This window comes from Geotrypetes seraphini, chromosome 4, assembly GCF_902459505.1.
Source record: "Geotrypetes seraphini chromosome 4, aGeoSer1.1, whole genome shotgun sequence".
NCBI classification, from domain to species: Eukaryota; Metazoa; Chordata; class Amphibia; order Gymnophiona; family Dermophiidae; genus Geotrypetes; species Geotrypetes seraphini.
In genome coordinates this window covers 323,300,305-323,327,996 of record NC_047087.1, presented here as the reverse complement: position 1 = coordinate 323,327,996, position 27,692 = coordinate 323,300,305, and the positions used below count along the sequence as shown (strand labels likewise).

Genomic DNA, 27,692 nt, shown 5'->3' with positions numbered 1-27,692 from the left:
GCAGTGGCTGCTGGCAGAAGGATTCTGGGCTGTATAAAGAGAGGCGTAGTCAGTAGAAGGAAGAAGGTGTTGATGCCCCTGTACAGGTCATTGGTAAAGCCCCACTTGGAGTATTGTGTTCAATTTTGGAGACCGTATCTGGCGAAGGACGTAAGAGGACTTGAGGCGGTCCAGAGGAGGGCGACGAAAATGATAGGAGGCTTGCGCCAGAAGACGTATGAGGAGAGACTGGAAGCCCTGAATATGTATACCCTAGAGGAAAGGAGAGACAGGGGAGATATGATTCAGACGTTCAAATACTTAAAGGGTATTAACGTAGAACAAAATCTTTTCCAGAGAAAGGAAAATGGTAAAACCAGAGGACATAATTTGAGGTTGAGGGGTGGTAGATTCAGGGGCAATGTTAGGAAATTCTACTTTACGGAGTGGGTATGGGATGCCTGGAATGCGCTCCCGAGAGAGGTGGTGGAGAGGAAAATGTGACTGAGTTCAAAGAAGCGTGGGATGAACACAGAGGATCTAGAATCAGAAAATAATATTAAATATTGAACTAAGGCCAGTACTGGGCAGACTTGCACGGTCTGTGTCTGTGTATGGCCGTTTGGTGGAGGATGGGCAGGGGAGGGCTTCAATGGCTGGGAGGGTGTAGGTGGGCTGGAGTAAGTCTTAACAGAGATTTCAGCAGTTGGAACCCAAGCACAGTATAGGGTAAAGCTTTGGATTCTTGCCCAGAAATAGCTAAGAAGAAAAAATTTAAAAATTTAAATTGAATCAGGTTGGGCAGACTGGATGGGTCTTTATCTGCCGTCATCTACTACGGTATGTTACTCTCTTAGATGGGGGGGGGGGGGCGTCCATAGGAGGCAGCTGAGGACGTTGGCAGAGTCTTACCCAGCTGCAAATCTTCCACTGACTCCATAAAGGCAAAGCATTGCTTCCCAGAGGCAGCAGAGGGTGCGCATGCGCGCTGAAAGGACTCCTCCTTCCCGGAAACAGGAAAACGCGTTCCAGCGGCGCATGCGTCCGGCTCGAGCGTCTGCCAGGGCTAAGCGTTCGAACGGCTCCTTCTGCGCAAGCGCGTGCCCGGAGTCGCCTGCAATGGATCCTTGAAAGGGGGTGGTTGAGGGGCAAATGCAATTTGGGCACTTTTGAGTCCAAAGATTTCCTTTGCCATGAAAGCGAAACAAATGAAACGAGTTCTACAGCATTTTACAATCAGCCTTCTGTGGCTCCTGCAATAATAAAAGCTATTTGTGACATGACTTTATAATTTCAATTTAAAGTTAGTGTCAAAAATTGGGCATAATCTGGAAAGATTTTCAAACTAACTCTATTAGAGCATGTTTCAAACCCCCTGAAAAAGTTGCTTTTATTTCTAAACCCAAGCAAATGCTGCCTGAAAATAAGGGTTAAAGTTCAATCCAAATGCATAGCTTTCAATGTTTAGGATCCATAGAAGATGCTGGAAGCAGCTTCTTCACAAGAGTACATTCACAGTACTGTAGAAGCAGGACAGACTTTGGGGGGGGGGGATTCAATTCCAGCTTTACAGTAGAGTCATAATATCTAGACTTGAAAATTGCAGCATTTTCCTCATCGACATAGCCTAATAGAGAGAGAAAATAACTTTGATCATTGAAGTATGGCAGTTTTTGATCTGATAAGGTTGGCTTTGTGATTTCTAAGTTTGGTAGTAGTTTGACTTATACAAGTTTGAGTTTGAGTCCATTAGGCGGTGCTTGTAAGATCCATCAGTCAGGGATGCAGACGCAGGTCATTAACGAGCTGGGTTTGTAAAGAGGAAGGTTTGCACGGCCTTCCGGAAGTTCCTTAGGCTGTTTAATGATCTAACGCAGGGACATCCAACCTTTTGGCTTCCCTGGGCTGCGCTAACACTGCAGCAAGACAAAGGAGGGAGCCGGCAAGACGGTAAACACCCAGGGGCAGCAGAGGAAAACACTGCAACAACCGGGGCCGCAGGTTGGACACCCCTGATCTAACGAATGGAGGATGATGTGTAACTAGGAGCATTTCCAGGCTGTAGCAGATGTGAGCAGCCAGGTGGTAGGACCAGCTGTTTTTCTGCTTGGGATCTCAGTGATCAGTTGGGGACATAAATTTGTAGTGTTGGACACCTTGGAGGGTTTTTGCAGGTAAGCCCACTAGTGGCTTCTCTTAATTCTGTCTTGCAAGGGTTTCCTGGCCATTTGTTTTTCTCTTCTCCTGCCTTCTTCATGTCTTCAAATTCCCTCTTTTTACTACATCTACCTAAAAGTCTTTCTCTTTCCTTCACCCTGGCCCTCTCATTTCCCTTCCCCTTATTTCTCAGACTGTCCTCACCTCCTCCCTCACACCCTTCTCTTCCATCCACTGTTTCCCCTCTCTCTCTCTCTCTCTCCTTTTCCATCCTGTCTCCCTTTTCCCTCCTTCCATCCAGAATCTCCTCTCAAGTTTCAAGTTTATTAGGATTTTATATACCGCCTATCAAAGTTATCTAAGCGGTTTTTACAATCAGGTACTCAAGCATTTTCCCTCTCTGTCCCGGTGGGCTCACAATCTATCTAACGTACCTGGAGCTATGGAGGATTAAGTGACTTGCCCAGGGTCATAAGGAGCAGCGCGGGGTTTGAACCCACAACCCCAGGGTGCTGAAGCTGTAGATCCAACCACTGCGCCACACACTCCTCCAACTTCTCCACTATAGCCATCCAGACGCTCCTGTCTCCCTCCCTCTTAGGCCTCCACCATCTAATGTCCTCTCTATTTCTTCCCCATCTAACATGCTCTTTTGCCTCTCATCCCCCAGCATTACCCTCCCTCCCTCTTAGGCCTCCACCATCTAATGTCCTCTCTATTTCTTCCCCATCTAACATGCTCTTTTGCCTCTCATCCCCCAGCATTACCCTGTCTCTCCCCCCACTTACATTCAGCATAGCCTGTCTCTTCCCCAATACTCCTGTCTCACTCTATTTCCTTTCAGCCATCATGCCGCATGGTCCCATCTCGCTTCCCCTTACCCTAGTATTGTCCCATTCTCACCCCCTCTTCCTCCTGGTCACTCTTGGAAGCCTCTTCTTGGGTCCTTCCTGGTGGAGTTGTAGCAGCCTGTAGGACCTAGGAGCTCACTTACCCGCCTGCAAAAATGAAACCATACTATGGAGGGTGGCTAATGTTACCCTGATTTTCAAAAAGGGTTCCAGGGCAGATCTGGGAAATTACAGACTGGTAAGCCTGATTGCAGTGCTGGGTAAAACAGTGGAAATAATTATAAAAAATAAAATTGTGCAACACAGACAGACATGATTTAATGGGACAGAGTCAGCATGGGCTCAGCCAAGGGAGATCTTGCCTCATTTGCTGGCCTTCTTTGAAGGTGTGAGTAAACATGTGGATAACGGTCAGCCAGTTAATGTAGTGTATCTAGACTTTCAAAAAGCTTTGGATAAAGTTCCTCATGAGAAGCACCTGAGAAAATTACAAAGTCATGGGATAGGAGGCAATGTTCAGTTGTGGATTAGGAACTGGTTATCGGCCAGAAAACAGAGGGTAGGGTTAAATGGCCATTTTTCTCAATAGAGGAGTGCTGCAGGGGTCTATTCTGGGACCGGTGGGATTGTGTGGCAAAGTGGTTAAAGCTACAGCCTCAGCACCCTGCGTTTGTGAGTTCAAATCCCTCATTGCTCTCTGTCACTCTGGGCAAGTCACTTTATCCCCCCCATTGCCCCAGGTACACTAATAGAGTTTAAGCCCACCAGGACAGATAGGGAAATATGATAAAGTACCTGAATGTAAAACCACTTAGGATATAAGTGGTATATAAATAATTAGAAATGATCTGGAAATTGGCACAAAAAAACTTGAAAACTCTTCCACATCTGGCAACAACTGAACTTGAAGAGGCCCACAAGCAAAGCATTGCAAATTAACAGAACTTTATACTTTCAACACTTACAAATTCAACATGTGGGTATTACAGCATGTATATTGTATGTTCATCATATACACTGCAGCAGCCACCTAAACAAAATCATCTATGTCGTATGCATCTCAAAAACAGCAATTTAACATTTTGTTTTCAGGATAAACTTTCTATAAAATAAACAATGTACAAAAGAAAAGCCTACAGCAAATGATGAATGTCAAGAAGTCACCATCTCTCTTATTTAGAAGAATTTTAGATTGTTTTCTATGGCTATCTTGGAGAAACATTTAAAAAATCAAAATTCAAAAGCTTGGCTTCAGGAAGTGTTCACATTTCCCAATGATAGTCTATGTTCAACACCTGCTTCAGCCTGAGGCATTTACATATATACACAGTGGTACCTTGGATTACGAGCATATTCCGTTCCAGGAGCATGCTCATAATCCAAAATGCTCGTTTATCAAAGCGAGTTTCCCCATAGGGAATAATGGAAACGGGCTTTTATACGTTTCCCCCCCCCCCCCCCCGAGAACCGGCATTGCTCCCCCCAAAGGCCCTCCTGTGATCCGGCACCCTCCCCCCACGATTGGGCACCCCCCTGCCACAATCCGGCACCCCCCCCCCCTCCCGATGCTTCTTACCGTCATCTGGGCACCAGCATGTCCTGTGCGTTGGTGCCGGTGCCCAAAGATCGGCCTCCTCTCATGTTCTCTCCAGATGACGGTAAGAAGCGGCAGGGGAGGTGCCCGATCGGGGAGGGTGCCGGATCACGGGGGCACTCGTAAATCGAGCCATGCTCGGTTTCCGAGGTGCCGATTTTGTGAATGTTTTGCTTGTCTTGCAAAACACTCGCAAACCGGTGCACTCGTAAACCGAGGTACCACTGTATATATATTTAAAAAAAGGATCTTGAGAAAAAGATTTAAGATTGCAATTACTTCATAAGTAGATGCAGATGGTAAGTGCTGCAGAGACCAAGATCCTCTGTGTGCTTCAAGCTCTGTGAAAAAATACTTCACACCCAACACTGTAATAGGGCCTTGGTCTATCTTCAAGCCAATTTAGCACAGGAGATAAAGCACAAAAAAGATATTGGATCAAAATCTTATTTTTTCCTTCTGGCCTGATCCATGGCCTTCATGCTCTCTGCACAGAGTGAGTGAGCCTCACATGCTAAGAGCAGAAGCTTCCCTGCATGGTAAATGACAAAATGGCTGACGTTTCTTAAGTCCTAGGACTCTGTCACATGGACAGTGCAAGATGGAACAAAAATCTACTACACAGGAAAAGACCATAAACACAAGGGAGGAAAATGCCTCAGAAATGGATCCTCCCACCCCACAAGGAGAAATTAGGTTCTTACCTGCTAATTTTCTTTTTTTAGATTTTCCAGACCAGTACAGTTCACTGATGAGTAATAGCTCACTATGACCAGCAGGTGGAGACAGACAAAACATTTGGATGTAATACTAATAGCTGTGCTTCCCTCTATATAACCAATCTGCCAAATAGCCAAGCAGAAAAAGTGCTAAATATAACAGAACAACACTCCGAACAGGAGTAACAACTAACAAAGCAATACTGTTAGAAAGTGCATGGCGAAAACCCTTTCAGCAAAGATCCCCACAGCTTGCCAGCTGAGCCAAAGCCTCTGTTCTTTTGATCTGCCCGACTCTATAAAAATTCTATAACCTGTAGAAAAACACACAATCTTCACATGAATCCCATAAGAACAGACAGACAGACAGGGTGGGGGCTGTACTAGTCCGGAGAGTCTAAAAGAAAGAAAATTAGCAGGTAAGAACCTAATTTCTCCTCCTTTAGTGCCTCTCCAGACCGGTACAATTCACTGATGGGACATACCACAGCAGTACCCATCATGGTTAGGATCCCCAGAGGACTGCCAGAACATGCTCACCGAACACTGCGCACCTGAACGTCCACACAGTAGTGTCACACAAAGGAATGCAGAGAAGACCAAACTGTGGCCTTACAAATATCCACTGGAAGCATAAGAGAAGACTCAGCCCAAGAAGCTGCCTGACCCAGGGTGGAATAAGCCTTCAGAAAATCTGGAACAGGCTTCTTCTGAAGAAGATATGCAGAAGCAATAGTCTTCTTGATCCAGTGTGCAACGGTAGCCTTGGAAGCGCTGTCCCCCTTCCGAGGACCCACTAGGAGAACAAAAAGTTGATCCGCCTTCCGGAACTCCTGGGTTCGCTGAACATAAGAGCGAAGCACCCGATAGACGAAGAGCCCTCCCGGCTACCCAAGATCAGGAGGACCATGGCTGGTTGACATGAAAAGGCGAGACCACCTTCTGCAGAAAGGAAGGAACAGGCCACAGCACAATCCACTCCCTAGAAAACTCCAGGAAGGGAGGTCTACAAGAGAAACTCGTCTTGCAGAAGTAATGGCCACCAGGAAAACCGCCTTGAGAGTAAGGTCCTTCAACGAGCAGGAACCCAGTGGCTCAAAGGTAGGGCGCCCGAGCCCACACAGGACTAGAATGAGATCCTAGGCCGAAATTGAAGGCCACACAGGAAGCCAAAGTAACCTAGCTGCCCTCAAAAAGTGAACAACATCCAGAAAAGAAGTTAAAGGCTAACCCTGCAGCAAACTGTGAAACGCAGACAAAGCTGCAAGCTGAACCTGGAGAGATGACCAAGCCAGGCCCCTGTCCAGGCCATCCTGCATGAACTCCAAGATGTGAGACAAAGAGGCGCAAAAGGAAACCATTCCACACGCAGCACACCACTCTTCAAAAATAAGCTAAACATGCACATAAGCCTGAGAAGTGGAAATCCTCCGGGACCCCAACAGAGTGGAGATCATTTTATCTGAATAACCTTTCTTACCTAGGCATGCCCTCTCAACAACCAAGCCATAAGACAAAAGGGACACGGATCGAACATTTGAATGGGGCCTTGAGTCAGAAGGTCGGGCTGGAGGAGCAGCGGAAAAGTATCTGCTACGAGATGACAAACCAGATCCGTGTACCATGGCGCCTGGGCCAGCCTGGAGCCACCAGGATCATGTGGTTAGGGTGCCAAGCAATGCAAAGGAGGACTCTGTCCACCATCGGCCACAAAAAAAACAAGTACAGGAGGCCGGCTGCCGGCTAAAGCTGTACCACAGTATCCATACCCTCGGCCTAAACAACCCTGCACTAACTGAAGAACCAGGGCGCTTTGGCGTTGACACTCATGGCCATTAAGTCTATGACCGGCTGACCCCAAGTCTGCACAATCAACTCAAAGGCTGCGGGACAGATACACCACTCTCCAGGATCTAGCACATGACGACTGCGGAAGTCTGCCTGGACATTCTCCACTCCTGCTATGTGGGAAGCCAAGATGTCCAGATGAGTCTCTTCCCAAACCATGTGCAGAGCAGCCTCCTGCATCACCAGAAGACTCCTGGTTCCCCCTGACAATTGACATATGCCACTGCTATGGCATTGTCTGAGAGAACCTGAACAGACTTGCCCATCAACATCTGGAACGCTAGCAACACCAGCTGGATGGCTCCGATCGCCAGAACATTGATTGACCAAGATGCCTCCTCCGGAGACCAGCTGTCTTGAGCCAATCGACCGAAATACTGAGCTCCCCAACCAAGGAGACTGGCATCCGTGAGAAGCACTGTCCACTGGGGCTGATCCAGACTCACTTCCTGTACCATTCTGTAGCCACCAACGGAGACTGCGATTAACTAACCCCTGAAGAGGAACAGGAGAGTCCAAATCGTGCACCTGGGTGACCACAGCTGAAGCAGAGCATGTTGAAGCGGGCGCATATGAGCCCGGGCCCACCAAACCATGTCCAGGGAATCTGCCATCAACCCAAGACCTGGAGAAAAACCTGCGCTCGAGGAGACCGGGAAGCCATCAGAAGGCGAATCTGCGACTACACTTAATCACTCGGGCTTCTGGGAGAAAGACCTTCCCTAAGCTGGTGTCAAAAAGGACCCCCAAGGTACTCCAAGCGCTGAGATGGAGCCAACTGGCTCTTGGGCAGGTTGACTACCCATCCCAGCAACTGCAGGAACTCCACAACCCAAGCCATAACTCAGGAACTCTCCTGAAAGGACTTTGCTTGTATCAACCAGTCATCCAGATAGGAATAAACCAGAATGCCCTCCTTGCGCAAGGATGCCTCCACAACCACAATAATCTTGGTGAACATCCGGAGCCATGGCCAGACCAAAAGGAAGTACACAAAACTAATAGTGCCGTCCCAAGATCGCAAAGCGAAGGAACCACTGAAGGGAGGTGTGAATCGGAACATGCAAGTAGGCCTCCCTCATTTCGAGAGAGGTCAGAAATTCCCTCGGCTGAACCGACAGAATGACAGATCTCAGGGTCTCCATGCGAAGATGGAACTCGCAGAGCACTGTTGACCCCCTTCAGATCCACGATGGGCCCAAAATTCCCCTTTCGTGGGCACTACAAAGTAAATGGAATATTGACTGGTACCTCACTCCTGCGGAGGAACTAGCACTACCGCTTTGAGATCAACAATCTTTGTAGCGTCTGGCGAAAGGCCCACTTCTTCCATGCCGCGTGACAAGGAGAAGCAAGAAAGTGATCTAGCAGGGAGCAGGAAGACTCCAGAGCATAATTGTCCCGAATCACCTCCAGTACCCACTGATCCATTGTGATCTCGGCCTACCCCTGGTAAAAATCTCGCAACTGAGCACCCACTGGAACCCAAGGGACCCCCAGGGCGGAAGCAAAACTCCCGGCTGCCTGAAGATAAGCCTTACACAAAGTGAAAACAAAATCAGGGGAAAAGGCTTAGAGCTGAGGCTCCTCTAGAAAAAATTTTGGAGAGGTGGAGGAAATCCATTTAGTGTGACACCCACAGGTCGGATGGACCCAAGGGTCCCCCCATCCAGCACCAGACAGGGACAAGGAGCACTAAACAAATTCCAACAGCCCTACACTGACCAAGGGAAGACTGGCACAGTTTACCAACCACCTGCTGGACTGGAGACTGAGAACAGACTGGTTATTTAGGGGGAAGCACAGCTATTAGTATTGCAGCCAAAAGTTTTGTCTCAGTCTCCACCTGCTGGTCATGGTGAGCTATTACCCATCAGTGAACTGTACCGGTCTGGAGAGGCACTAAAGAATGGTAGTTTAAGCAGGTGTTCAGGCAATAATCTCATTGCCATTAAAAAAACCTCCCCTGTTGTCTGTGCGGTGCAGTAGAAAAGCTTAATGTGATCAAGACAGATGAAACTAGTCTACTGATCATTGTGGGGTGGAAGGGTCTGTTTCTGAGACTTTTTCCTCCCTTGTGTTTATGGTCTTGGCCTGTGTAGCAGCTTTTTGTTCTACCTTGCACTGTCCATGTGAAAGAGTTATATAATATTAAGAATGGATTTTCATTTAGATTATAAGTCCTAAGACACTCACTTCACCCAAGTCAACCCAAACAGTGCTGGATCTGGATATATGGAACTATAGTTTTCATTTTTCTAATACAAGGAGTACCACATACTCATGCATTCACATAGAAACGATCAACCTATTTAGGTTGTACAGATCACCCAATTCTAATCATTCCACATTCAGGAGACTGATTTTTGACTGCTGTTTCCAGGATTGAGCAACAAGGTCCCTTTATGGTTATACACAAATAACTATTCATTCATTCATTCAAGAATGTAAGTATGATCACCTTCCAAACATCAAGATCACACATTTGATGCTTTGATGTATCAATGATGGTGAACTAACATCTCCAGTAACTATACCCAGGTATCAAGTAACACACTGAGAAAGATGTTCTCCACATCAGAAAAGCAAAGTAGTAATTTCCAGGGTTGCCAGAATACTCAACAAGCAACAGTATCAAATATTTATCTGAGAGAGTTCCCCCCCCCCCCCATCGCCACCTAGCAGTAGGTAGGAAACAATCAGCCTCAGATACAGATTCTGAGAACATCCACAACATTAAAGTGCCTCAAATACATTTACACATCAAGTTTTGAGCTTCCTGATTTCCATTTCAAGCTTTTTAATTTCCAGCAGCAATTTTTTCTCTTCCAGGTCTAAGTTTCTGGACTGCTGGTGCAGGACAGTCATCATGCACACACCCTGATCATGGATGATGCAGGAATGCTGCTTGCTGGTCACATACATGTCCTGGTCCTGGATCATGTGTCCCCCCTGATCAGGTGTCTCACACACATCCTGTTCATCTTCTTCATAGCATAAGTACTCACTGTTGGCACATAGGCTGCTCTTGTCAAGTTCTGCATACATGTCACCTGCAAGCAGAAAGTTAACAGATGGAAAGATTAGGTTCTTACCTCAATAATCTTCTTTCTGGTAGAAACACACACGAGTCTAGTTATTCTCCTCTAACCGCGAGTTGGATAGAAGGCATCAGCTACATTTTTCAGCTCCACCTCCTTCCTCACTGTTATAGCTCCTCAGTTTGTCCCAAAGCAGGTGTAAACAATTGGGGATGGGCTGGGGAGGGCTTCAATGGCTGGGAGGGTGTAGATGGGCTGAAGTAAGTCTTAACAGAGATTTCAGCAGTTGGAACCCAAGCACAGTACCGGGTAAAGCTTTGGATTCTTGCCCAGAAATAGCGAAGAAGAAAAAAAAAAATTTAAATTGAATCAGGTTGGGCCTGGATGGACCATTCGGGTCTTTATCTGCTGTCATCTACTATGTTACTATGTTACTATGTAAGAGGAAAAATAAGAAGGGATACTGGGAACCTCCCTGCAAGTCACATCTCTTCTACTCTCAACAATTATTATTAAACAATGTTAATAAAAAAAACCCATTACGGAAACAAGCTGGACCCAAGGAAGCCATTTACCTGAGTGCAACTAGCACAAACACTTATAAAGCTCTCATACTCTCATTTGTCTCTTAGAAATACATATATCTCTACTCTTCTGATAGGAGAAAATCCCAACCTTTGGAAACACATACCATTCTGAGACAGAAAGCAGGTGAAATTGATATCTGACAGGTGGGCTGTAAAAACTAATGTGCCTTTCTACCAGAAAAAACCAATATTGAGGTAAGAACCTAATCTTTCCTTCTGGTGCAAAAGGCACATGAGTCTTGACTCCAGGGTGGGACAGATGAGCCTACTGTGAGCACCAAGGACCAAAATGCAGCGTCCCTTTGTGCTGCCATGTCTACTCTGTAAAAGTATGGATGGACCTGTAGAAGGAAAAACTAGGGAGCTACAGCCCAGTGAGGAAGGAGGCAGAGCTGAAAAATGTAGATGATGCCTTCCACACAACTCGCAGTTACAAGAGAATAACCCACTGGTCAAAACTCATTTATTTATTTATTTCGATTTCTATCCCAACCTCCCAGTAGCTCAGAACGGGTTACAAGCCAACATTCAAAGTGGAATACATTAGGACAGTACAATGACAATATAGCAACTTAAGCATAAGTTCAGAAGAACAGAGATTGGAGGACAGATTGGAAGGGGGTATTTAAGGGGATCACAGTGAATAGAAAAGTTGACAATGTAGTAACTTGGGTCCAAGCCTGGAGGGCTTTGCACCAGAAATACTTCTTATGAAGACAATGACGCAGATAAACTTAGTAAATATGAGTCCAACACACCAATTTGGATCTCACTCAAATTAGATCCTCTTCAAGGACAACTGTTCCAGATAAAAGAACCCAAGTGGGAAGAAGCTATATTTCTTATAAACGGGGAAAGTGTTTCTGATGTTATGATGTGATTCAATACTAGGACAAGCAAGGAGAGGGTTCAATCAAAAGTGAGGCTCCTAGACTTGAGGAAACTAATTTTGTCAGGATGGAGGATTACTTCAAGGAGGTGTTAAATCAAGGTGATGATTTAAAGGGCAGCAAAGCTTTTTGTTAGAAAAATAAAAGTAACAGGAAAAAGAAGGCCATTATGGTTCTTGAAAAAAAGAAGCTGAGAAAAGAAAGGAGAATGAAAGATTAGGTTTTTACCTTTGCTAATCTTCTTTCTTGTAAATCCTCCAGCAGGTGGAGTGAGAACACACTGTGCTGTCCCCTCAAAGAATCAGTTCATAGACCATTATTGAGATGGCCTGGAGAAATCCACAGCTTATTCCTAGGAGAAACAGCATAAAATCTGTTTAACTCCTTGGGATCTAGCTAGATATTTGGGACCTGGGTTGGCTACTGTTGGAAACAGGATACTGGACTTGATGGACCTGCGGTCTGTCCTAGTATAGCAATTCTTATGTTCTTAACAATACAAATATCCCAGCTGGAAGAACAGGAGCTCAAAACTATTTTTTTTTTTTTTTTTTAGTAAAACATAACTGTTGGAGAAGGATCAGAATAATCAACTAAAACTGTCCCCACAGTTCATCAGCTACACCAGATGCCACTGCTCCACAATAACTATTTACACTCCCCAGAAAAAGGAAAAAGGCACAAAACCCCCAAATCACCAGATCTTATTCAAGAAAAAAACGACTTCTCATCAACAAACACAAACACTGGGTGGGTTATGTGCAGATCTGGAGGGACTAAATAAAGAAAATTAGCAGATAAGACCTAATGTCTCCTTTACCATTCTTCTAGACTAGCACAGACAGATGGGATGTACCAAAACAGTACCCATCACGGGTGGGACCCCCAAGGGCCACAAGAACGTGCTCACCAAAACCAGCATCCCAACGCACCTGAACATCCACCCAGTAGTGATTCACAGAAGAATGCAGAGAAGACCAAACTACAGCCTTACAGATATCTACCAGGGGCACCAGAGAACTCTCCATCCAGGATGCCGCCTGACCCCCGAATGGAATGAGCTTTGAGAAACTCATAAGAATAGTCTTACTGGGTCCGGCCAATGGTCAATCAAGCCCATCAAGCACAACTGAAGCCTTAGGAGGCACCTTCTACCTTACAACTGCCCATCAGTAGAAAAAGACGATCTGACCATTGGAATGCCTGAGACTTTTTCATATAAGTGTAGAAGACTCTGCAGACATCCAACTTGTGCAACTGCCTCTGTTCTAAAGTACTCTCCCGATGATCCAAAATCGGAAGGGCAACTGGCTGATTCACATAAAAGGGGGAAATAACCTTAGAAAGAAAAGAATCTTCCCAACCTGAATGCATTGCTATTCTTAAACTTGTTATGTACCTGATATGTAAACTTCCTGGAAATGTCCAGTTTTCTTCTAATTTGTAATCCGCTTAGAACCGCAAGGCACAGGCGGAATAGAAATCTCTAATGTAATGTAATGTAAACAGGCCGCAACACCACACACTCCTTTGATAATTCCAAGTCAGCTTGCAACTTCGACACGCATCTTGCTGAAGTAATGGCTACAAGAAAAACCGTCTTTAAAGTAAAGTCTTTAAGTATGCAGGAGCTAAAGGGCTCAAATGCAGGCTGAATCAACATCGAAAGCACCAGATTGAGATCCCAAGCCAGAACCAAAGGGCTAACCGGAGGTCGAATCAACTTTGCTGCCCTCAAGAAACGGATTACATCAGAAAGAGATGACAACCATTGACCGTGCAAAGTGATCTCTAAAGGAGGATAAGACCACTACCTGAACCCTCAAGGAGAACCAGGAATGGCCTCGCTCCAGACCATCCTGCAAAAACTCTAAAATATGCGGCAGAGACATACGCAGGGAAACTACCATCTGGATGGAACATCAGTCCTCAAAGAGGTGCCAAATGCACACATAAGCCTGAGACGTAGAGAACCGCCAAGATCCTAAAAGGTTAGAGACCACTTTATCGGAATAGCCTTTCATAGAAACATAGAAACATAGAAATTGACGGCAGAAAAGGGCTATAGCCCATCGAGTCTGCCCATACCAATGACCCACTCCCTGATTCTTACTCTCCTAGAGATCCCACATGAATATCCCATTTTCTCTTGAAATCTAACACGCTGCTGGCCTCAATCACCTTCTGAGGCAGCTCGTTCCAATGATCTACCACCCTTTCAGTGAAGAAGTACTTCCTCGCATCACCCTGAAATTTCCCTCCCCTGATTTTCAGCGAGTGTCCTCTGGTTACTGAGGGCCCTGTAAGACTGAAGATATCATCTTTCACCTCTATACGCCCAGTAATATACTTAAAGGTCTCAATCATGTCCCCTCTCTCTCTTCGCTCCTCCAGTGAGTACATCCGCAGTCTTTTTAACCTTTCTTCATACGTGAGTTCCCTGAGCCCCAAAACCATCCTGGTAGCCATTCGCTGAACCGACTCAATTCTCAACACATCTTTTCGGTAGTGTGGTCTCCAGAATTGAACACAATACTCGAGATGAGGTCTCACCATGGATCTGTACAGCGGCATTATGACTTCATGTTTTCTGCTGACAAAACCCCTACGGATACAGCCCATCATTTGTCTTGCCTTGGACGATGCCTTCTCTACTTGATTGGCAGCCTTCATATCGTCGCTAATGATCACTCCTAAATCACGTTCCACCGTGGTCCTGGACAAGGTTTCACCATTTAGTGTGTAAGTTCTGTGTGGATTTTTTTTGCCTAGGTGCATTACTTTACATTTTTTAGCATTGAAGCCCAGCTGCCAAGTTGATGACCACTGTTCAAGCTGTCTTAGGTCCTGCGTCATAAAGTCAGGCACACTGCTTTTGCCAACTATGTTGCATAGTTTGGCATCGTCGGCAAACAGTGATACTTTTCCTCTAAGTCCTTGGGTCAAATCTCCTATGAATAAATTGAATAGAATCGGCCCTAAGACGGAGCCCTGAGGTACTCCACTCATCACTGCTGACGTTTTGGAGGGGGTACCGTTTACCATCACCCTTTGAAGCCTACCATCTAGCCAATCCCTTACCCATGTTGTGAATGTATCCCCTAATCCCATCGATTTTAGTTTGTTCAACAGCCTGGGGTGTGGAACGCTATCAAAAGCTTTGCTGAAGTCCAAGTATATCACGTCAAGGGACTCACCGGCATCCAGATGACTGGTCACCCAATCAAAGAAGTCAATCAGATTAGATTGGCAGGACCTTCCCCTTCTTGCGGCATTCCCTTTCAAGAACCAAGCCATAAGACAAAAGGAGAAATTAGGTTCTTACCTACTAATTTACTTTCTTTTAGCTTCTCCAGACCAGTAGAAGTTAATCTTTACGAGTGGGTTATATACCTCATCATGATCAGCAGGTGGAGACTGAAACAAAATTGTGGAATAGTACATAAAGAATACCTTCCCCTATTCCTATCAGTCTGCCGAATAGCCAAACAGAACAAAGAACTGGTAACAGAAATAAACAATACTCTGAACAGGAGTAATAACTAACAAACCCAAATGCTGTTGGAAAATGCAGAGAGACACCAGTAAGAAAATGTCCCCACAGCTCGCCAGCTAAGCCAGCCGAGCCACAGCCGCTGTTCTTCAATTTTCCATGGCCCTAGAAAAATACTAGAACCCGCAGCAAAAACTGCCCACGCAATAGCCACAATACAACAACAGACAGGGTGGGGACATCTACTGGTCTGGAGAAGCTAAATGAAAGTAAATTAGCAGATAAGAACCTAATTTCTCCTTCTTTAGCACTCTCCAGACCAGTAGAGGTTAATCTCTATGAATGGGATGTACCAAAGCAGTCCCCATCACGGGTGGGACCCCCGAAGGCTGACACCAGAACACGCTCAACGAACACTGCGTCCCAACATGCCTGAACGTCTACCCAGTAGTGTCTGAAAAAATAATCAAACCACAGGAGGTACGAGCGAAGACTCAGCCCAAGAAGCTGCCTGACCCCTACTGGAATAAGCCTTGAGAAATTCCGGAAAAGGCTCTTTCCTGAAGTAGATACACAGAAGCAATAGTCTCCTTGATCCAGTGCGCAATAGTAGCCTTAGAAGCGCCATCCCCCATACGAGGACTGGCTAGAACTGTCAAGACTCAAGGTGAACAAAGCCATGGGACCGGACAATTTCACCCAAGAGTGCTCAGAGAGCTGGCTGATGTCCTGGCGGAACCGTTAGCCATGCTCTTCAATCTCTCCCTAAGTACGGGGAGAGTCCCCCTGGACTGGAAAACAGCTAATGTTGTCCCTCTGCACAAAAAGGGTTGCAGGGCAGAGGCTGCAAATTACAGACCAGTGAGTCTCACATCAATAGTGTGTAAACTCATGGAAACACTACTTAAACGTGAATTAGACACGATCTTGGATGAGGGGAATCTAAGGGATCCCAGTCAACATGGTTTTACCAAGGGTAGGTCCTGCCAATCCAATCTCATAAGCTTCTTTGACTGGGTAACAGGAAAGCTAGACTCGGGAGAGTCTCTGGACGTCGTGTACTTAGACTTCAGTAAGGCTTTTGATAGCGTCCCACATCGCAGGCTGTTAAGCAAAATGAAATCAATGGGGTTAGGCGAGACACTGACTACATGGGTCAACGATTGGCTGAGTGGCAGACGTCAGAGGGTGGTGGTCAACAGCACCCTCTCTGAGACTTCGGAAGTGACCAGCGGAGTGCCGCAGGGCTCGGTCCTGGGTCTACTCCTTTTTAACAAATTCATAGGGGACTTGACTCGAGGGCTTCAAGGTAAAGTAACATTATTCGCCGACGACGCCAAACTATGCAATATAGTAAGTGAAAGCAACTTGCAGGACAGTATGGCGCAGGACCTGCTTACATTGGAATGCTGGTCCTCGACCTGGCAGCTGGGCTTTAACGCTAAGAAATGTAAGGTCATGCACCTCGGTAGCGGTAATCCATGCAGAACTTACACCTTGAATGGAGAAACATTAGCTAGGACTTCAGGAGAACAAGATTTGGGAGTAATCATCAGTGCAGATATGAAGGCTGCCAAACAAGTGGAGAAGGCCTCATCCAAGGCAAGGCAGATGATGGGTTGTATCAATAGAAGTTTCGTCAGCCGGAAACCTGAAGTCATAATGCCACTATACAGAGCCATGGTGAGACCTCATCTGGAATACTGTGTGCAATTCTGGAGGCCACATTACCATAAAGACGTGCTCAGAGTCGAGTCGGTTCAGCGGATGGCCACTAGGACGATCTCGGGGCTCTCGTACAAAGAGAGACTGCACAAACTGCAGCTTTACACTCTTGAGGAACGTAAGGAGAGGGGGGACATGATTGAGACATTTAAGTACATCACAGGACGTGTCGAGGTGGAAGATGACATTTTCTTTCCCAAAGGACCCTCGGCCACAAGAGGACATCCGCTCAAATTCAGAGGAGGGAAATTTAATGGCGACACCAGGAAGTACTTCTTCACGGAAAGAGTGATAGATCGCTGGAACAAGCTTCCAGTGCAGGTGGTTGAGGCCACCAGCGTGCCTGACTTTAAGAATAAATGGGACACCTATGTAGGATCACTACGAAGGTCGAGCTAAAGAGTTAGGTCATTAGCACACAGACTAAATTGGGTGTGTCAGTAGAGTGGGCAGACTTGATGGGCTATAGCCCTTTTCTGCCGTCATCTTTCTATGTTTCTAAAGAGATGATCTGATTTCCTGAGCTCCTGGGTCCTCTGCACATAAGAGCGAAGAACCCGACCAACATCTAACTTGCGCAACTTCTTCTGCTCAGAAGAGCCCTCCCGACTTCCCAACAACGGGAGGACCACTGCCTGATTGACATGAAAAGGAGAAAACTATCTGTGGCAGAAAGGAAGTAACAGGCCTCAAGAAAAGCCGCTCCCTACAAAACTCCAAGAAGGGAGCCGTACAAGAGAAAGCCTGCAGCTCAGAAACATGGCTAGCAGAAGGAATGGCCACCAAGAAGACCACTTGAAGAGTTAGGTCCCTCAAAGAGCAAGCGCCCAATGGTTCAAAGGGAGGACGCACTAGCACTGAAAGAACCAGATTCAGATCCCAAGATGGAACAGAGGGTCGTACGGGAGGCTTGAGCAATTTGGCCGCCCGCAAGAAGCGAAGCACATCAGGAATGGCAGTCAAACGCTAACCTGCCAACAACCACAAAAGGCTGACTAGGCTGCAAGCTGAACCCGGAGAGAAGACCAAGCCAGTCCCCTATCCAGGCCATCCTGCAAGTACTCGAAGATGTTAGGCAGGGAAGCGCAAAAAGAGACAACTCCTCAAATATATGCCAAAGCCTCCGGGACCCCAAGAGAGTGGAGATCACTTTATCTGAATACCCCTTCTTACCTAGGCGACTTCTTCCAAGAGCCAAGCTGTAAGACAGAAAGGACCCAGATTGAACATAAGAATGGGACCCTGCGTCAGAAGGCCGTCCAATAGAGGCAGAGGAAGAGGATCCGCCACCAGATGCCGCACTAGATCCTCATACCACGGACGCCAAAGCCAATCCAGATCCTCCAGAACCACAAGGCCCGGAAAGCAAATGATGCGGAGAACTCTGCCCACTAATGGCCATGGAGGGAACAGATCTGTAGTTCCCCGGGTCACCTTTCGATCCTTTTTTAAAGATCACAGGCTGCAAATACAAATCCTTTCTGGACAGAACCTTCATGTTCCAAGCATGCAGACTGCAATCCTGGCTGGGAAACTACATAAATAGAGCCAGGCAGACCTACAGTGCATTCCGAAAATCAATTAAAACTGTTCTATTTGACAAATTAATCGCCTAAACAGATAGCCTTCACTTTGCAGATATTTCCCCTTTGCAAATCTGATGTAATTTCTCATGTAACTCCTATTTCTTATGTAACATTTCTCTTCTTGCATTCTGTAATTCGCCCAGCCTTCTTTCAATGTGAACCGCTTAGAAGTCATTTGACTATGGCGGTATAGAGCATCCAGGCCCTTAGCCAGCCAGTCCCTGTGACGACTGAAGAAGTGGATCAGTTTGGCGTTGACACTCGAGGCCATCAGGTCCATCAGGGGCTGACCCCAAGACTGTACTATCAACTGAAAGGCTACCGGGCTTAGATACCACTCTCCGGGGTCTAGCACGTGATGACTGAGGAAATCCACCTGAACATTCTCCATCCAGCTATGTGAGAGGCTGAGATGTCCTGAAGGTGGGACTCTGCCCAGACAATGAGCAGAGCCGCCTCCTGCGCTACCTGAGTGCTCTTGGTGCCTCCCTGACAATTGACAGAAGCCACCACTGTTGCACTATCCAACAGAACTGACTGACTTACCCGACAAGAAGGAACGGAAGGCTAACAGCGCCAGATCTGCCTCTGGGGCGACCACCTCTGGAGCACAGCAAACTGAAAAGGACGCATGTGGGCCCGCACCCACCTCACTATGTCTAGGGAAGCCCCATCGACCCCAAGACTTGGAGGAAATCCTGCGCCCGAGGACACCGGGATGCCATAAGGAGGTGAATCTGAGATGGCTCCCCGGCGTATTCCAGTACGATATCCCAAAAATCCAGACGCATAGGAAAAGAGCGGGAAACAGGGCAGACCCCCTGAAGCAGAGGGTCCTCCATACGCGGGGTCTCCGGTGGCGCATCTTCAAAAACGCAGCACCGAGGAGACCTGCTAAATCAGATCTAAAAGCACATCCCTCCGAAAAAAAGGTGCACCACGGACGCCTCTGCGCCGGAAGACAGGAAACCCGACGCCCCGCTGCCAGCAGCCATCCCCTCTAGAGGATCCTGGAAGTCCTCCAAAGCATCCAGGTCCTCATCCATGCCAACATGCTCCTCCGACCACCAATCCGCAATCCAAGTCCCCCGCAGGCACGTGGATGAGGGAGGAGGAAGAGGGGGACGCCTAATGAAAAGAGGGAGGCAAAGCCACAGGAGGTACGGAGGGAATCCCCCCGAAATCCCCGGGCGCACGTGGGACCCCCAACTGCCTGAAAATAGGCTCTGCACAAAGACAAAAAATTAAATCAGGAGAAAAAAATCCCAGGGGTCCCTGCTGAAACCTGCCCCTGTGCTTGCAATACAGGGGGAAGGTCACCTGAGGTTGCAGACAAAATGGAGGGAACTGTCTGTTAAAATGGCAAAGATCCCGTCAAAATTAACCCCTCCAGGGCCTGTAGCGGCTGGGAAGCCTGAACTATCCCAGCTGCTACAGCAACAGCTGATAGAAAAATCAGCTGAGAGGGAATCCTTTTACCCCTACCATCGGCAGTTCGGGGAATCCCTCCAGTCAGTGAGAGAAGACCATGCTGCCTCACTGCCTCCAACCGACTCGCGAGGCACTAAGGCCGGGGAACTCTGGATGCCTGCAGCCGCTGTTGACAGAGCGCCACGACCACACCGGCCCAAACCGCTGAGTTCAGGCCTGCCGCGAGTACCTCGCATCTGGACCAAATTGTGTCCCAATCCCCCAGAGAAGGGCTCAATTGCTCCTTACGCGACCAAGCTAGAAGAAAAGTGCCAGTTAGTGCAAAAATACAGTACCATGCTTTCTCCCACAAATTTGCTGCTTCCATGCTTCCCAGTGTGCACTGAGAATAACCCTGCTTCCTAGCATCCACAGAGAGAAAAGCTTCTTCCCAGCATGCCTGCCTAGAAATCGCTGTAGAAAAGTTATTCACGGTTCCAATAATAAAAATGGAAGGCTTTTTCTAAAAACCGCAAATAACATTAAAAAAGTTATTTGTGATTTTTCCGTATTTGCGCCTATGGTCTGCCCGCATCCCCCGCAAATACAGAGGGAGAAGTGTATCTTGGTGATCCTAATGCATGGGGAAGGAACGGGAAGCCATCCAAATCCCCTGAAGAGGATCCACCACATCAGGAGCCTCTTTGGAATCATCTTCAAAATGCAACATGAGGACACCTGAAGAATAATCTCCTGCAGCTCTTCCTGGTGAAAAATGCACACCATTGAATTATCCTCCCCCACAGGCGGCTCTGACACCCAGCCACCTGCATCATTGCCCCCCTCCACCCCAAGGGTCCTGCAAGTCCCCAGAGAAACTGAGGTCATTGTCTGGTGACAAGTCGTCATCCAGGAAAGCCCATATCCTCCAATGAGAGATACTGGCACTTACACAGAGGAAAGGGGGGTAGAGGAAGTTGCTGGCTTCAAAGAAAGAGACTCCCCAGACAAAGCAGAGACCACTGGGGAGTTCAAAGGACCACCAGCCATGTACAGGCAGTATGCCTTATTCATAGCCAACACAAAATCTGGGAACCCCTCCCCCCCAAGTGGGGCAGAAGCACACTCAACTGCATAGGAAGAGTCTTGATGGACCTGTTCCTGCTTTTCTAATCTAGGAGGGACATCGGCTGAAGACTCAGCTAAAATGGCGGAGTTTCCCGCCAAAGAGAAAAGACCTACCAAAAAAAATCCCCAAGGTTGAAATCACTGAAGAGGCCAGATGTTCAGACATAGAATCAAGGCATGTTTGCTCCGCTATCTTGGGGACTGGATTCTAGACCGGAATGTCTTTACTTGTTTGGATTATAAATTAGCCTATTATCACCCTTGGCATCTTTTTTCACTTCTACATGCCTCTCGTTCTTCCCTTTCTAGCCAGTTACTGTATGTTCCAGTGTATTGTTGAAGCTTGTGCCGTTTATCATGGTAAAACCATTTCCATCGTTGTTTGTGATCTTTTATTATCAATAAAAATTGTTTACACCTTAAAAAAGTGCCGAAGGAGTAGGGACAGAGCAAAAGAGGACAAGGAGGAGCAAGGAAAAAAGAACATAAGAATAGGCTTACTGGGTCAGACCAATGGTCCATCAAGCCCAGTAGACCGTTCTCACGGTGACCAATCTAGGGCAATAGTACCTGGCCAAAGCCCAAGGAGTAGCAACATTCCATGCTACTGATCCAGGGCCCCATGTCTTTCTCAATAACAGACTAGGAACTTTTCCTCCAGGAACTTGTCCAAACCTTTCTTAAAATAACTATGCCATCCACTCTTACCACATCCTCTGGCAACGTGTTCCAGAGCTTAACTATTCGCCAAGTAAAAAAAATTTCCTCCTATTGGTTTTAAAAGTATTTCCCTGTAACTTCATCAAGTGTCCCCTAGTCTTTGTAATTTTTGACGGAATGAAAAATCGATCCACTTGTACCCGTTCCACTCCATTCAGGATTTTGTAGACTTAGGGGGCGTGGCTTGGACGCGAACTCTGATGGTTGGGTGAGAGAGTAGCTCCGCATAAACAAGCTATATATATAAGAAATACTACAAAAAAAATATATATTTTAAAAAGAAAATACTGAGATATATCAGAACATGGCTTCAAACAAACAAAATAAAGCTGACTTGGGAGCCGGAGTATCTGGAACAGGAAGCAACAAGAGGTCGAAACCAGAGCCGGGTACACCCTCTAAAGTGCCGCTGCCGTCAGAAAAAAATCTCGACGTTATGGAAGAACTGAGACAAATAAAAGAGATTGTCTTAGATAGTAATAAAAAACTACAAAAAGCGATTGAAGAAGCCGCAATCCTTACAAAAAGAGTAGACATGACAGAAAACAGAATTTCTACATTGGAGGATAATTCAGAACAACTAAACATAGATATGAGATACAGCAAAACCATTTGGAAAGAGGTGGCAGAAATTAAAAGAAATCTTGAAGATAGCCGGAATCGTGAGCGAAGGAACAATTTAAGAATTATTGGACTACCGGAAGGAGTGGAAAAAAACGATCCGATAGCCTTTCTGGAAAAATTTCTACCTAAAATATTACCATTAAAATTTAAAACAGAATTGGAAATCGAAAGAGCACATAGGATTCCAACACAAAGAAACAATACTCAAACGGGACCGAGGACTTTAATATTTAAACTTTTAAGACATCAACAAGCAATAGAAATATGTCAACTAGCCAAGGAAAACAAAAATCTAAAATGTCAAGACTCAAAAATACATATTGTACCAGACTTTGCAAAAGAAACAGCATCAAAAAGAAAACAATTCCTGGACATGAGACCCCAACTGAGATCTTTAGGAGCTAGGTTTGGTCTCCTTTATCCAGCGGTAATGAAAGTTACTATCGCTAACAAAACCCAAAACTTTATGGACCCCAAAAAACTACAAGAATTTATGGACCAATTTGATCAACCAATGACAACTTAAAAACAATTGATGGCTACTTTTTAATATTTATTTACTTATATATACTCATATAGTAAATAAATCTTTCAATATAGAAGAAAATTGAAAAATTGAAAACATCGGTTAAGGATTCAAAACTCTCAGGACAACGGAAAATTTGCACGAGGACCGAATTAAAAATTTGAACAGCATGCAACGTTCTCAATATGAAGCAAAGAAGAAATAAAAATCTAAAGAAATCCACATGATTCAATTCTAGAACTTTTAAACAAGAATAGACTTACATGTAAAACTCTTAACTGGACAGAGATCCATCTTAAAATGGTGACGAAGGAAGATTTTCTCTTTGACAAAAGAATAAGGGATGTGCTGATTGGTTAGAAACTATTGGGGGCGGAGTATAGAGAGAAAACAGAGCCATCCTTCAATCATAACATGATTGGTTTAATCGGGTGATTTCCTGTAAGAGGCGGTTCTTCCGGCTAAACTTGCGTTTCAAATACAATAGATTGCGTTTCAATAGAAAATATATACAAAAAATCTCAATTTGAAACGTAAGTTTACCTGATAAGTTTTTGATTTTATTTTATTGATTCTCAGTGGATAAATTTAAAATAACAAACTCTGATACTTTGGAATACAGTAATGGGAGAATGAATTTCTTTTGATCTTAATATTTTTAAATTAAAAATAGAAAACTTCATTTATCTATAAGAAAGGTTCCTAAAATCATATTATTATATAAAGAGTATATCATATGAACATAGAGGATGAACAAGGTTTTATATTTAAATAATATATTTATTTATTTAATTACTTAAGTTTACAAATTGTGTTATCATATACAAAAATTTATATAATATGATGATATAATTTTATATATTATTTCATTTAGAATAAATTATCCTTATAAACTTAAAAAATATACAAATATGGATAAAAATCTTTTAAATTTTAAGAAGGATCAAATTAATGAAAAATGTTTATGACTAAGTTTTTTTTTTTTATATATTAATTTGATTTAAAAATCTATTGGTATATATAAAAAAAATTGGTAGTAATTTAGATAAATTTATTAATAGCTTGGGGGAGTTATTTAAATCTAACCTCAATCTGCGTATCCAAGTTTTCGTAATAAAAAGGGGAGGGAAGGGAGGGATGGGAGGGAATAGAGGGGGGATATATAAGAAAAGGATGGATAAGGGGAGGGGAAAGGATATAAAATATTTAAATTACTGGGAAAATTTTTTCTTAAAATCATTTATTGTTTACTATCTGAAAATTAAAAAAAAAAAAAGATAAATGGATTTTAAAATAATGTCCTTAAATGTTAATGGTCTAAATCATATGATAAAAAGGAAAAAAGCTCTATCATTTTTAAAGAGGCAAAATTCAGATATATGCTTTATACAAGAGACCCACCTTTCACATATTGAATCTAATAAGCTGGAAGGAGGTTGGGTCAAACACTGTTTTTTCTCACCAGCTATAGGGAAAAAGGCAGGTGTTGCTATTCTAGTTAGTAAAAAATGTTCTGCTTCATTCAAATTAAAAGCTTCAGATACTCATGGAAGATGGGTAATAGTGGAAATGAATATGGGAAATACTACCATGATGTTGATTAATATATATGCCCCTAATTCGAACCAAAATGAATTTTTTAAAACCCTTCAACAACTGATCTTACCACTAGCTACTTCAAATCTAATAGTAGCAGGGGATTTCAATGCTGTAATGGATCCTTTATTAGATAAAAACCCAAGTAGAGTTATGAAATCTATGGGATTAGAAAATTTGATACAATCTTGTGATTTAACAGATATTTGGAGAATACTTCATTTTAATGATCGGGAATTTTCCTTTTGTTCTCATGTTCACAATTCTTTTTCAAGAATAGATTATATATTTATTTCAAATCATCTAGCACAGCAAGTGACACAAGCAGCCATTGATCCTATTATTTTATCTGATCATGGTGGAGTATGGATAAAAATTAAAATTATAGATCAAAATAATAATAAACCAATTTGGAAGTTCGATAATACATTGTTGGCTGATCCAATTTTTTGTGAAAATCTTTTAATAAAAATGAAAGAATTTTTTCAAATGAATGATAAAGATGAGATTAATAGAGAAATTTTATGGGATGCTTTTAAAGCATCAATTAGAGGACAAATAATTTCCTATTCGGCTTTTCTCAAAAAACAAAATAAAAAACAATTTTTAATTTTAGAAAAAGAGATTAAAAATTTGGAAACAAAATTAATAGAAAAATGGGAATATTCAATTCAACAAGAATTATTAAAACTAAAAATTAAATATAATGAAATCTCATCTAAAATGATTAGAAAAGAATTATTTTCTCAGCAAACATTGTATTATGGTAACTCAAATAAGTCGGGAAGAATATTAGCAAACTATCTTAAAACAAAAAAAAGAAAAACAAAATTAATAGCTATAAAAGATGAAAATGGAGACACATTTACACAAATTGAACCTATATTAAAACAATTCCTAAAATTTTATAAATCTCTTTATTCTTCCGAGACTTATAAAAATAAAGAAAAAGATGGTTTAGAATTTTTGAAAATGTTAGAGGGTCCAAAAATTCCTGAACATATAAAACGAAGTTTAGAAGAACCAATATCAATAAAAGAATTAGGAACAGCTTTGAAATCCCTTAGAGTTGGATCCGCTCCAGGTGGTGATGGATATACAGTTGAATTTTATAAAACATTTCAAAATTTTTTACTACCCTATTTACTAAATCTTTATCAATATCAACTTAATAAAGGTTGTATTAAAGGCACTATATCAGAATCTTTAACTATTGTTTTACCAAAACCTAATAAAGATCCCACTTTGGTCTCAAACTATAGGCCAATATCTTTAATAAATGTAGACGGAAAATTATTAGCAAAAATACTTGCGTTAAGATTGGCTAATGCTCTCCCCCACATTATTGGTATGCATCAAACAGGATTCGTTGCTCAAAGACATTCATCTCACAATACCAGATTAGCATTCCATATGCTATATTTAACAAAGAAAATGAATGAACCTACTTTTGCTATTTCATTGGATGCAGAAAAGGCTTTCGATAGAGTAGAATGGCCTTTTATGTATCAGGCAATGGAATGGTTTGGTATAGGTCCTGGATTCATACAAATGATAAAAACATTGTATAGCTCCCCTTCTGCAAGATTATATATCAATAATACTTTTTCAGAAAAATTTAATCTACAGAGAGGAGTTAGACAAGGATGTCCCTTGTCTCCTTTGCTGTTTGATATTGTTTTAGAACCCTTAATATTAGCTATCCAACAAACAAAGGAGATACAAGGTATACCTCATTCAGACAGAGAATATAAAATATCTGCTTATGCAGATGATTTATTATTATATTTGAGAAATCCAGAATCTACCATTCCATATCTACTTGAACTAATTGAGAAATTTGGAACTTTTTCAGGATATAAAATTAACTGGAATAAATCAGAAGTTCTTCCTCTAAATGTATATTGTACAAAAGGTTTATTTGATACATTCTCTTTTGTTTGGAAGGAAGAATCTATTAAATATCTTGGAATTTGGATAACAAAAACAGTAGATGAAACAATGAAAATTAATGAAAAATGTCTAATACAGAAAGTGACAGAATTCTGTGAGCAATGGAATCCTTTACATTTATCTTGGTGGGGAAGAGTACAAACAGTTAAAATGATGATTTTGCCTATAGTTTGCTACCAAATGGGAATGATACCAATTTTCTTTCAAGAATCTTTTTATACAAAATTAAATAGAATTTTGACAAAATTTATTTGGCTTAATAAAAAACCAAGAATTGCTTTAGTGTCATTGCAAAAACCAATTAAGGAGGGAGGGGTAAATTTTCCCAACTTTTATAGGTACCATCAAGCCTATATTTTACAACATGGTATGTATTGGATCCTCCCAGAACCCACTGATAATATTCCAGACTGGTTTTGGCTGGAATGGAGACTTATATTTCCATTACGTCTTAGTCATGTAATTAGTATCAAAATGCCAAAGTTATACAAAGATCATAAAATATTTATAGATACCTGGAAAACTCTAAGATACATAAGTAATCTAACTCAAATTCCAATTAATAAATCAACTACTCAAACAATATGGCTAAACCCCAAGATCAAAATTGGCGGTTTTAAAGTCATCTGGAAACATTGGATGATAGCAGGTATTCGTATTTTGGATGATGTGATAAAAAATGACAAATTGCTGGAGTTTTCACAATTGCAACATAAATTTGGTCTTAATAAAACACAATATTTTAAATGGTTGCAATTGAAGCAATCTATTCAGGAAGGGTTCCCTGAATGGAAAAACCTTGCTAAATATCACAGTTTAGAATTCTTATGTTTCCAGATGGACTCAATAGGACATAAAGCCGCACAGTGGTATAAAATAATATCTGGATTTATAAATAAAAAACCAAAAAATGCTCTTAGAGACATTTGGAGCATTGAGATAAAACACCAAATTAGTGCATCTCAATGGCCACGACTTTGGTCTTGGAGGCTAAAATGTACGGTATCAGCATCTATGAGACAAACTTGGTTTTTTCTTCTTCACAGAGCATTTTGGACCCCTACACGTTTACATAGAATTGATAGCTCTAAATCTAATAGATGCTGGCACTGTCATGTTGAAATTGGGACATTAGATCATCTTTTATTCTTTTGTCCATTTATCTTATCATTCTGGAAATCAATTTGGCCCCAAATTAATAGAATATTAGAAAATCCAGTAGCCTTAACATATGATACTATATTATTTGGAACAACCATGAGAGC

General features: G+C 43.3%; 2 protein-coding genes across 8 annotated transcripts in view; both read right to left on the bottom strand.

Moving 5' to 3' along the window:
- PSTK (phosphoseryl-tRNA kinase) overlaps nucleotides 1-1,011 on the bottom strand; it is a 60,190-nt gene extending 59,179 nt beyond the window's left edge. Inside the window, exon 1 of the mRNA XM_033941000.1 lies at nucleotides 892-1,011. The gene's annotated coding sequence lies outside the window, so the exon portion shown is untranslated. The remainder of the gene's footprint in view (nucleotides 1-891) is intronic.
- A 3,695-nt stretch (nucleotides 1,012-4,706) lies between these two features.
- The window catches only part of TDRD10 (tudor domain containing 10), a 75,264-nt gene continuing 52,278 nt past the window's right edge, over nucleotides 4,707-27,692 (bottom strand). For 5 of the 7 annotated variants that reach the window (XM_033942104.1, XM_033942106.1, XM_033942103.1 and 2 more), the window contains exon 7: nucleotides 4,707-10,201. In XM_033942104.1, coding sequence (XP_033797995.1) covers nucleotides 9,912-10,201 — 290 coding nt within the window. In that variant the 3' untranslated portion in view covers nucleotides 4,707-9,911. Of the gene's footprint in view, nucleotides 10,202-11,894; nucleotides 12,019-27,692 lie in introns of all 7 variants that reach the window. The other 2 variants (XR_004539221.1, XR_004539220.1) reach the window with 1 other exon arrangement.